Here is a 12,544-nt window from a genome sequence, read left to right as displayed (position 1 = left end):
TGGCAGTGGTTTACCTGGTCTTGCCTAGATGACTATGGTTTTCCCCTACCCTTCTATTTTGAATCTATCTGGTGTGACTTGGATATGACAAAAGTCTTCCCACTGAAGATTTATGTTCAAGCAGCTTCCTCCCCACTGTGACGGCAATGACAAGCATTAGAACCTTAATGAGATGTCACATGGTAAGGGATGGTTGGGTTATTAGTGGCGTAGCCTGTAGAAGAAATTCAAGCACTTCTTGTGGGATCCCAGTCAGTTCCCATGAGACCAAGTCACTATGATAATAAACCTGGCCCTGACATGCAAACTCCTTGCTAGTCCATGTAGTAGTGTCCCTTTAATTTTCTGCCACAGTTGTGACCAGGTTAAGTGGCCCTCAGCAGGTGCAGCCATCCTATCTTGGACTTACAGCCTTCAAAAGTGTGAGCTAAATAAATCTCTTTGAGAAACAGTCTGTGAGTCCAGGTACTTAGTTAAGAAGCAGGCAAGAGACAAACTCTCTGTGTCATTGTTTCAAGGAAATTTCTCTTACACAGTGCTGAATACAGTCTTGCAATCTCTGCCTTGTGATTGAAACACATGTGACCCTGGCATTGAATATCCTTACGTTTATTTCATTGTTGGGCTCTCTGATTCCTTTATGATTACTTATATATGCTTTGTTTTTCCTATCTTCTTTCTTTTTTAATATTGTTTAAATTTGTTTATTTTTAAATATATGGGTGTTTTACATGCACTTACGATATGTAACAAGTGTGTGCAGTGACCAGAGTCCAAAAGGGGGTATCTGATCCTCTGAAACAGGAGTTTTTATAGTTGGTTGTGAGCTACCATGTGGATGCTGAGAACAGAACTCGTGTCTTCTGTAAGAACAGTGTTTTAACTGCTGAGCCATCTCTTCAATCTCAAGTTTTAGACTGAATTTTTTTAAACAAACTACCATTTCCCTTCTTAGTTGCCTTATTATCTATAACTCTCTGGTTAGTTATTTTAATATTTCTTTATATTTAATACTATATGTCTTTAACTCATCACCATCCCTAGTTGGGTGGTATTATGCCATGACACACTTATTAAAATTATTGTATTATTAGATTTTCCAGACTCTATGCTAGGTTTTAATGCTCTGGCTGTCAGACATTTCCCTTCTAAATACCACATAAGATACGAGTATCATCTTTGCTTAAACGTTCAATTATATTTTAAATGATATAAAATTAGTACAAAGAGGCACCAAAGGTAGGCAAATTCTTCCTGAACTATTCTTGCTAACAGGCACACCATAAATTTATGTATTAAGTGCAGCAAGAGTAGCAGTGATCAGGAACTTGATCAAATATCCGGGGATGGTTTAGCAGGGTTCCTGCTGAAACGTGACTCTAGGACAATAGATACAGCATGTCATGGTAGAGTCTGGTTTAGAAGGCAGGACTCAGAAGAGCCCAGCTAACTGTTAACACAGAAGAGACTCTTCACTGCTGTTTGTCCCCTTTGAAGGACCAGAGCTCTCACCGCAGCTCTTGTTTGCACACCTGTGAGTATCTACCTGTGTGTTTCTGTGTCCTCCATCAGGAAATAGGGGATATTACAGAAGCCGACCCCAGGCTGGTTGATTCTCGCTCCTGCAGGTCCCAGTTTGGGGAATTGTGGGCTTCTATATTTGTACCTTCCAGGTGTTTGCCTTGTTGTTGGTTCAGATAAAAGGCTCCTGCTACTTTACCCCAGTCATAAGTTAATGCCATTAGCCACAGTTTGCTCAGGAGGAAGCATTAGTTGGACATGTTTGACCTTCCTGAGCTTCCCACAACTCACACTATTTGCTAACTGACACACACAGATGTGCATCTAGTGCCTGTACACACAGTGGCCCATGTGCATGCAGTCTGTGGACAAAGAAGCGTTTTATGTTAGAACTATGAACGGAAGTTGATGAGGCATTCAGTGAGTAGAAAAGCCTCCACTTTCAGGCACCTAAGCCTACATCAAAATCATGCAAAGGCTGTAAGAACCAGAGGTCAGAGAGCACCAGGAAAAACAGGACAGGTCTGTTGCACTCGTAAACTCAAAGTGGCTACGTTTGCCTTTGTCTGACATACACAAGATCAAGCCATCTAACATTTCAGCATGGAAGGGGAGGGGATCACAGCCACCACCCCACTAAAGCTGAGGAGGTTTTGGCAGCTGATAGCTACTTGAGGAGGGAAGAGTCAGTATTCCTCCAGAGTGTGGTCTGTGATAGGTTGACTGTGCTGAAGAAGATGACCCTTGACAGGTCCATATATGGACAACACTAATAGGATTCAGTAGGTTATGAAAAAAAAAGACATGAAGGTGGATGCTGGGGTACATCCAGGAGAAATTGGAAGGAGAAAAATGGGGTGGGGCAAATATTCTCAAAATACATTATATGCATGTATGAAATGTTAAAAGAATTTAAAAATGAAATAAAACAAATGACTGGACATTAATGAGAATGTGAACTCCATGCTGTAAAAGGATAAATGTGGGCCCAATGGGTCATTATTCTAGAATAACACCAATATCAGCCTAGAGGGACAGTTCTGATTGACAGGTGTGACAGGTGACACAGGTGAAAGAATGCCTCCAGCTCCAGTCTGTGCCCCACAGTCAGAGCTGACACCATGCTCCCTCATCTGCCCTTGAAGGAACATGTGGCTCTGTCTTTACAGACAGGGGAGCAGCATTTGCAAGCATTCAATAAACAATCTAAAGATTAAAGTGGCGCTGGAGGGGTGGCTCAGCATGGGAGAGTGCCTGAGTCCAATCCCCAGTACTGAAGAATAATTAAACAAATAGAAACAAAGGATTAAGGCAAGCATGATGTATTCATAACAGGAAGCAAAACTAAATAAGAAAAGATGGCTTGGAGACACAGGTGTCCATGTTTCAAGGTCACTAACAGCAACCATGCAACAATGCAGAAGGGACACCAGGCACTCTAGTGCCACATCAATCTCTTCAAAGCTGCACAATCAGTTGGTTCTGTGACAAGTGCTTGCTGCATAAGGTCCTGGGTTGGGATCCCCAGAGCCCAGGCGAAAGCTGGGCATGGCAGCACAGCGCAATCCCAGTACTGGGGTTAGAGGGTGGGCAGAAACAGGCAGATACCTGGAGCTACTCCCAGCTAGCCTACTCAAACAGATGAGCTTCAGGCTCACTGAGGGACTCTATCTTAGAGAATAAGGTGGACAGTGACTGAGGAAGACACCCAATGTAAAGGTCAGGGCAAATGCACATGTACATACGCCAATCACATACCCAACACTGAAAACAAGTGAACATTGAGCACTGTCTGTCAGAAAACCCAAGTCAGAAATCATGGATCCAGACACAGGGAGAGCTATCTGAACTTCCACATCTTTCTAGAGTTGTATTTTGTAGACTATAAATAAACGCTTTTAGCACCTCACTATAATGCTCAGCTGCCGAAGGCATCCAGGACGTCAGGCTATGGCGTCCTTACCCAAATTCCATTTGCTTTGTTTTAGCGATTTGACACATATGCTCCAAGCTCCTGGCTAAAGCCAATTTCTGCTTTTTCTAAGTATGTTCTTTGCAGGTTTAGGAGCTGAGGAGTTGGCAGTGTGAGTCACTGCTGAACCTATGATTGTTTATATCCAAGTAATCACATGCAGACTTTCTGAAAACATCACGGACTTTAGTCATGCCCTGGAGATTCCAGCAGCACCTCCCCACCCACTGTAGACACTGTAGACGATTAAGCTTCCGGCATTGACCAAGACAACTGTGAAGATCACACCTGGTTATTCCTTGTATTACAGCACCATCCCACCCCACCACCATTTCAGATCCCCAAATTCTGTTTGCTAACGGGACTCTCCTAGCTGGGAGTGTGCATTGCAGGGCTTTGATGACACCTTAGAAGGTCGTGGTCTGTTCTGTGCTGAACAACTCTGAGGTCTGTGAATCCCAGTCAGGATCTCAGAGCTGACTTTGTAACAAGAATGAGTTTTAAAAGATGCAATACGTTGTTAAAAGGACACATTTCAGCAGTGTGTATGCCATCAGGAATGTAAACACAGCCTTTTTATATCAAGGGAAAGAGAGACAATTACACCAACTCTCTTTCCATTGCAGCATGCATTTAGTCTGTTTTCTTTCCTGCTCAAATAGTGGCCTCATGTCTCTCCCTTTCCTCTTCCCCCAGGTGAGATAGGAGATACACAAGCAGGAAAATGGATAGAAGTACACCCAGGGAGGAGGCACTAAAAACATGAGTCAAGATACCATGATGTAAAAATAAAGTTGGCATGGGGCTTGATAACCATTAGATACATGTGAGTGCATGAGTGTATATTTGGACATAAGTGTTTGCATACATGCAGTCATGGCAAGGGTCAGCGGTAGGCATCAGGTCTTGCTTTATCACTTTCTACCTTATTCCTCATGCAACAGGGCCTCTCTGTGAACCCTGAGCTAGGCTGGCATCCATGAAACCACAGAGACAATCCTGTCTCCATGTTTCACAGTGCTGTGAACCTGGAGCTAGGCTGACAGCCATAAAATCATAAATCCTCTGTCTCCACGCCTCACAGTACTGGGGTTACAGTAATAACCCCATATCTGGCCTTTTTACTTGTGTGTTGGTGGTAAAATACACACGTAGGTCCTAATGTTTCCACTGCAGGCACTCCTATACACAGTGCCTTCTTTCTCTGTGCACAAAACATTTTTTTTTCTAGATTTAGTCCCAGCGCTCCAGGACACTAAAATCTAGTGACAGAATACTGCAACCACCTGCATCAGCAGTAACCACATGAGCTGATGAGGTCTCTAGGTCCTCCCTTCCAAGTAGACCCAAAGAAGAGGGGTACTCACCAGCCTTGATGTGGACATCCTGACTTCTAATTTTCCCTGAAGGGTTTTCAGCTGTGCAATAGTAAGTATTATCATGGATTAAGGTGCTGAAGCTTGAAGGAGGGAAGGGGAAAATTTGGAGAGTGCCGTTGGGATGGACGTGGCGGATCCCGGGGACATCGTAGATCTCCTCGCCCGTTGCTAGGTACCATCTGAGAGTCACAGGAGGGATGCCTGCAGCCGGGCAGGGCACCAGCGTCCCCGACGTGCTTGCAAAGACTACCTCTTGCAGCGATGCATTGACAAAGTAGAGGCTGGAGTGGGGCTCTTCACTGAAAACTGCAAGAGATAACACAGACCTGTCAGCCATTCCGGCCTCTCAGGGTTATACTGAGAAACAGTAAGGGACTCCACTAAGACTAGATAAACCAGCATTGATCAAAACACTACAGAGAGTGTGGGTGTTGGAGGCAAGGAGTTGATGCTATGTCCATACTCTGCATGTAGCAGACAGGCAATCTCAGGTGGACTTAAGAGCCTTTTAATGCATGCCCCATGACATGCTCTGTCTCTGGTGACCACAGCTGTATTTTGTACTGTTGGTTGGCCTATCAAGGGGCCTAGGCAGTTTCTTTATTCCTTAACCAATGAAATCAACAGATTGATAGATATATGACACTCCCACATCATTGTACTAATTTTAGATGCATTGAATGCCCTCCTCTTCTCCTTCCTCCTTATCTTCCTCCTCCTCGTCCTTCTCTTCTTCTTCAGTAGAACCTATGTTTCCTGGAACCAGGGCCTCACAGTTTTCACTATCTTCTGAGGCACAGGGTCCAGCTACCAATGGGCCCTCCATAACAAGAAACAGGAACTAAAGTCCCACAGCCAGGCCTAGAACTAAAAGCTTCCTTTACCAGCTACACTGAAACCCTGCTTTGAATAAAGTAAGCTACAATTTTAAAAGGTAAAAACTAAAGATGTCGTGTAAAGCATTTTAAAATGAAATGTCATAGCAGCAATGCACATTTTGTTGAAAATTTGCAGCGATAAAGAGAACCATGACAAGACATCACCTCATACTTCCACCTGCATCTCTGCTCTGACCTGGATGCTTGTCTTTGCAGACAATCTACCAAAGTGCCTTGCCTATGTAGTTATAACATGCCAGACCATACACAGAATCTCAAGTTTTCTCTACAGAGAACACAAGTGTGTCTTCATGGTGCGTATTTGACACGACATTACTTTTAGAATTATGTAACTCATCTTTTTTACTTAAATCATTTCTGTTTGAATGATTGAAACCAAACCTACAAACCTGTCCATACACATCTGGTTTTCTAGCTCATTTAGTGAGTATTTGTGTTTTTCTCGATGTCAAATGAATAGGGTGCAGTGTTTGTATGTGAAGCTATGAAACTCAGTCACTAGAGCCCAAAATTCAAGTGTATATATAATTACAGTGAACAGGGCTGCTCAGATGGCTGCCTCTTTAAGAGGAGAAGCACACCCTGGCATGCATCTCAAAGAGAGAAAACACTGCAGGTCAGAGAGAAGAAAACTAGTGGGGGTCGCCTGTTCTAGGCAAACAGCATTAGGACCCATGGTGTCATTTTTCTTGCTCTCTGAACAGCAGTTCTGTAAAGTTAAATAGCAGCAACAGGCAGAATACAACATGAAGGTTCTGGTGAGTGTCCTGATTCAGGAAGAAGCTATGAGTAACAGAACCAAGATTCTATCTCTTAGGATTTGTGTTTTATCCTCTTTGGTTAATACAAAGGTGTCAACACAGCTTCCCTCCTGTGTGTAGGGTTCAAAAGCTGGTCCTCCCAGATGGATCACCACCTGCCTGCCCTTCCTCGTCTGGTTTTTCTCAGGACTGTGGGGATGTGTGCTTTGGAAATGCAGTTGGTACTAAGTAAAAAGTTTCCACACCCTGATAAGCCTCTCCTCTGATGTAATAATCTGAATCAGACCAAATTAAACTGAATAAGAAACAGTCCAGGTTTAATGGATACCAACGCTTCTGGATAGCTTTCCAGTTTCCCAGAGGAAGACTGGAAAACCACATGTTTGTTCTCTGGGGAGCAGTTAAAATACCCTTTGGGAGTGGTCTTGAGTCTCTCAGAGGTGGGATCATCATTTCTCGGGGTAGAGTCTGGACTAAGGCAGCTCCCAGAGGAAAAGGCTTGGAGTGGAATTTCCACCTGGATATTCCAGACTTTTTGGATAGATGGATGCCAGAGGCTGGGGTGTAGCCTTCACCCAAACACTAAGTCCGATAAATGAATGTACCCAGCTACTTACAAGTACTCAACTGACATGATTTGAGATGAGGACTTAGTACTGTTTGTAAAGATAATGGGACTGGAGAGGTGGCTCCGTGGTAAGGAGCACTAGCTTTTCTTTCAGAGGACCTGGGTTCAATTCCCAGCACAATCGTGGCAGCTCACAATTATCTGTAATGCCAGTTCTAGGGGATCTGACACCCTCACACAGACATAAATGCAGGCAAAATGCCAATGAACATGAAATAAAAAAAATAAAAACAAGGAGCTGGTTTGCACGAGCGAGACTCAGTCTGTTCACTAAATGCAAGGATATAGTGGGGCCACACCCTGTTAGTATCAAAGCCTCAGAACTCCGGAGGGAAACTAAGCATGCATGTGGCTCCAATCACAGCTAAACAAGAGCACTGCATGTGTGGATATCTGTCTTCCTGCCACTGAAGATGCTATGTGGGTTTCCTTCCAGATTCCAGCTTTGTAACCAATGTCTTCCTATACACCCTTGGTAGAATGCCATCAGTGTTGAGCCATTTATTGATGATACATGGCATTTGCCCGACTCATGATCTACCAGGTCAATTGGTTTAACCACTTCCTGTGTGCATACTTTTCCAAGTTACAAAAAAACCAGGCTTTCAGTGAGTAGCAAGGCATGAGGTGTGACCTGGCAGCAGCCTTGTCCTAGTATTGGCCATGTCACATGATTATTAGTGGTAACCCTTATGCAGCTCTACAGTGAAAAGGTGCAAGCAGAGCAAAGAAAAAGACAACTGTGCCATTTGAAGAGAAAAAGAACACCAGGATATGTAATGCTGGAGCCAAGTCCTGTGTTCATGGGGATAAAACATTAAAGAAATGCCTGATGTTATATGGAATAAAGGGAATAGTAACCTCTGGGCAAGACATTACCCTGCTAAGCTTTCAAACTGTGAAAAGGAACCAAAGGAAAGCTTAAACAGTGAAAGAAACCATCAACAAAGAAAACAGATGCAAATGTAATCTGAGGAGGGGCCAGGTCCAGCCCTAGCAAGCATCTCTTGGCCCCTTTAACCAAGTGGTTCTGCATTTAAAGTCAAGAAGAAATTAAGAAAAGGGTTTTTGAATCTCACTGCACAGTTAAGGAAAGCCACTGAGGCCAAGTTTGTGATAGGGGCCTCCATGGAGGTCCAGAAAGGCCATTGCCTGAAACTGTGAAGGTGAATCCTGGATTATGTTGGAGAGTTAAATATGCCAGAAATATGGGAAGTCTTGCTAGGAAAGCTGCAGGCCAAGCTTGGAACCAGCTCGAGAGAGAGAAGGGTGTTGCAGTCAACAAAGCCGAAAGGGGGGCTGGAGAGTACTTTGACATCAAATATGGAGATGCAGAATTTGAAGTTTTCCCTGTAGAGTTTTTGTCTTGCTTTCCTCACTATGCCCCTTTCCTTCCTTTTGGAATAGTAATGCATGTTCTGTGCCATTGTATGTTGGAAGTATATGATCTTCTTTTCTATTTTTATTTTATAGGGGGTTACAGTTAAGAGATTGCCTTGGCTTGCAGGAAGAGACGCTCGACATTTAGTATCAAGACTGTGAAAGACTATGGGGACATTTAAGTTGTATTAGATGCATTTTACATTATGATATAACCTTATGGGGACAAGGTGTGGAATGTGGTTGCTTGAATGAGATTGACCTCATAGGTTCACATATTTGCATACTTAGCCCCCAGACTGAGATGGATCAGGAGGTATGACATTCCTGGAATAGTCATGGCCTTGTTAGAGAAGGTGTGTCACTGGGCTTGGGCTTTGCACCCACTACCCCGGATATCTCTCTCTCTCTCTCTCTCTCTCTCTCTCTCTCTCTCTCTCTCTGTGTGTGTGTGTGTGTGTGTATCTCTGTCTGTCTCTCTCTCACTTCCTGCTGACAGTAGATCAGGGTATAGAGCTCTCAGCATATAAAACTCTCAGCTACTTCTCCAGTACCATGCTTGCCTGCCTGCCACCATTCTCCCTACCATGATAATAATGGACTAAGTCTCTGAAACTGTAAGCAAGCCTCAATTAAATGCTCTGGTGTCTCTTCACAGTAATAGACCACTAACTAAGACAATCTTGTTTCTCGTGTTTCTTGACTTCATTAAGAGGTCACCTCAAGCCATTGACCAACACCATCTGAACATGTGTTCATGTAACTGTACTGTGGGATGTTTCGCAGAATGTATACCCATCAGTGACTGAGTCAAGACTCTATCTCCATCATCACCAATTGACACAATACAGTCTCCCCATCATCAATGACTGACACAAGACTGTATGAATGCTTTTATTCTATAAAAGTTTATATGCAAAGTAAGTGTGATTGATTAATTATTGTCCACTTGGTTGTGCTTGGAATCGCCAAGAGACACACCCCTGGGCAAGACTGTGAGGGTGCTTCCAGAGAGTTTTGACGGAGGTGGGAAGACCCACCTTGAATATAACTGGTGCTATCATGGAATGGGGTCCTGGACTGAATCAAAAGGCAAAAGCAAACCGAGCACAATCTCTTTCCATTTCTTGATTGTAGACACAGCATGACCATCACCTCACATTCCTGCTGCTAGGATGAGTCCAACATAATGGGCTGTGGCCTCAAACTGTGAGGCAAAATAACCCTTTCCTTCCTAGAGTTGCCTTTGCCAGGCATTCGTCACAGCAAGTGAAGACAGTAAGCAATGCAGTGATGTGACTTAACTGAACTCTAACATGTGGCATTCTAAAAACGTCTAACAAATGTTACTTGCTCACCCTGTCTCCATTGCTGCATCTCACATCACTTGGGCATCTCAATGCCCATTTATAATCTGTCAATCTTTTGGAATTTTTCTTATGGAACTTCTATTTCACAAAATTACATCTATTTTAAACATAGCAGAATCATCATTGACAGTTAGGGAACAAACTATTTGCGGAAGCTGAGAAAGACTAACTCCCAGCAGACATACAGGTACCCAGAGGTTCAAGGCAAGAATTCAACCCTTCACTGTGGAGAAGAGATAAGAGTGTGCTCCCACGAGGCTTATACAGTCTAGATGAGACACATCAGAAGGTGTCATCAATCTGTGCATCTCAGAATGCACGGTGGTGGACAGCATCACACACCCACTCCCCAACACTTCCTAGAGGCAAATAGCAGATGACCTATCTAGGCTTACAGACCCAGAATCCAGGAGAATGAGTGCCATGTTGACCATGAAGCCACCTATGGCACCAATGGTACCATACAGACAGGTACTTGTTGGTTAGGGACAGGCTTCTCTGGGACACTGAGATATTGAAGAACCTATTTCTGGTGCCCATATGGGCTGTAACCTTCTGTCTGGGAAAGACCTAACACCACCAAGAGAGACAGAAGGATGGCTTTCTTCCTTGTAAAGTATACCTGACTACATGTTTGCTTTGTGACCTCACCCACTCTGAATTCAGCAACTATAACTGGTTGGAGCTGGGTTTGTTCACTTGGTAAAGTGTTTGCTTATTTTATATGCATTAGGACCTGAATTTGATACTCAGAACCCATGTTTAAAATGCCAGATATGATATCACAGGCTCACAATCCTAGAGTTAGGGAGGTGGAAACAGGATTCCTGAAGCCTGCTGGCATCAGCATAGCCTACCTGGTAAGTACTCAAAAATGTTAATGTAGGGACCATCAAGGCTGCTCAGTAGGTAAAAGGACTTGCACACATGAGCCTGATGACCTGATTTTATCGCAGATTCTATATTAAAAACAAAAGCCAGATGTGGCGCCAAACATCTGTGATCCAAGCACTCCCATAGCCAAGATGGCAAGGAAAGACCAGCAAGTCTGCAGTACAAAGCATGGCAGACAGAAGAGAGACTCTCCAACAAGGGAAAGAGATAGAAATTTGTCCTCTGACCTCCACACATACTTGGTGACATGCATACCCCCACACACATGCACACAAGCTCACCTACCACATGCATCTGCACACATGAGCAAACATTTTTTCAGTGTATTGGTTGGAGAGCATCATGAGATGCATGACCGCCACCAGACCTGATGGAGAGCTCCATCAAGCAGTGCTGTTAGATGACTTCACGGTGGCCAATGTTGGTGACCAAGTGAGGCCATAGGACATGCTCTCAGCTGTCAGCCCTACTTCTTAGGCAAATAGATAATCACATGGCCAGTCATTTTCATACTGTGTATCAGTGCCATGTCCTAATAATGGGTGAGCAGGAGGGGGAGAGGTGAAATCATCTATGCTTTACATTTTGTTCATCTGCCTTCCCATAACACTCAACAAGCCACGCAAATGTCATTGCATACAACCTCAGCACCTCCCATGTCTCTCTGTTACTTTAATAATGCGGTTGATTCCTTTCTACAACACCCAGTCTTAGGTTGGCTTTGTGCATGAGGCTTGGGCTTTTCCAGACATCTGACCTGGGACATGTCTCTTTCTCTTGGTGACCCTGAGTCTGAGAAAGGCTAAGGACAACTGAGCCAGGCAGAAAGATGTCAGAATCCAACCCCAACATAGAAAGATAGCTGCCATTCCTGAGAAAAGCACCTTTTGTGAAAATGATATCCTCTGAGGGCTCATCAGAGAGCAGATTCCCTGCCTCTGCCCTCCTGAACAGAACTGAAGTCTTCAGCAAAGCTTCCTAAGTCAGAATATGGAAATCATCGCCAGCTAAGAGATCTGCTCAGAACAGTACAGAGACTGTAGTTCAACATTGCAGTTTTCAACTCAAATAAAAATGTGGGTGCTAGCACTATAATTTTACATTTCAGCTTTCTAAGAAACTGACATTACCCCAAACATATTGTTAGGAATGAGGTAACTGTCATTCTTCAGGGCTAATTAATTCCACCCAGATTTCCGGGGATCTTTTCCCCCGCATTAATCTTCTGCCAACTCAATTGTGTGTAATGTGAACTAAATAAAACTTGGTCATATCTGAATTTATCCTTCCCTATCCTGAAAGCAGTCTTGCCAAGAATAGCAAAATCTTTGAAACTATAAATGTATATAAGAAATATTGCTCAATTAAATGTACAGTTTACTGTTGAAGGCCACATTCCAAGAGCCAGCTTGTGAAATCCTTTAAATAACTGTACAGAAAAGGTTAAAAATATTTAATCCCAGTAAAGAAACAAGAGATGTGGAGCATTCTGGTCACTCCTCATATTTTTAAGGCTTTTTATCTCACTTTTATCTCACACCACTGGTCTTAATAATATAAATCTATTCTTTAAGCTCTGCAGCCAAGTATGGTAGTGAATACCTTTCTCATCACAGCTCAGCGGAGACAGAGGCAGAGGGTGGCAGATCTCTGTGAGTTAAGGCCAACCTGGCCTACATAGTGAGTTCTAGGATAGCCAGAGCTATGTAGTGAGACACAAGGAAAGAAAGGAAAGGGAAG

The 12,544-nt window shown here is 43.5% G+C and overlaps 1 protein-coding gene across 2 annotated transcripts in view; it reads right to left on the bottom strand.

Moving 5' to 3' along the window:
• Positions 1 to 12,544, bottom strand: part of Dscam (DS cell adhesion molecule) — a 563,284-nt gene that overhangs the window by 455,434 nt on the left and 95,306 nt on the right. For both annotated transcript variants that reach the window (XM_026777546.1, XM_026777547.1), the window contains exon 2: positions 4,861 to 5,178. In XM_026777546.1, the coding sequence (XP_026633347.1) occupies positions 4,861 to 5,178 (318 nt within the window). The remainder of the gene's footprint in view (positions 1 to 4,860; positions 5,179 to 12,544) is intronic.

The sequence above is a fragment of the Microtus ochrogaster genome, unplaced genomic scaffold, assembly GCF_000317375.1.
Source record: "Microtus ochrogaster isolate Prairie Vole_2 unplaced genomic scaffold, MicOch1.0 UNK72, whole genome shotgun sequence".
NCBI lineage: Eukaryota > Metazoa > Chordata > Mammalia > Rodentia > Cricetidae > Microtus > Microtus ochrogaster.
This window is presented reverse-complemented; position numbering and strand designations above follow the sequence as displayed.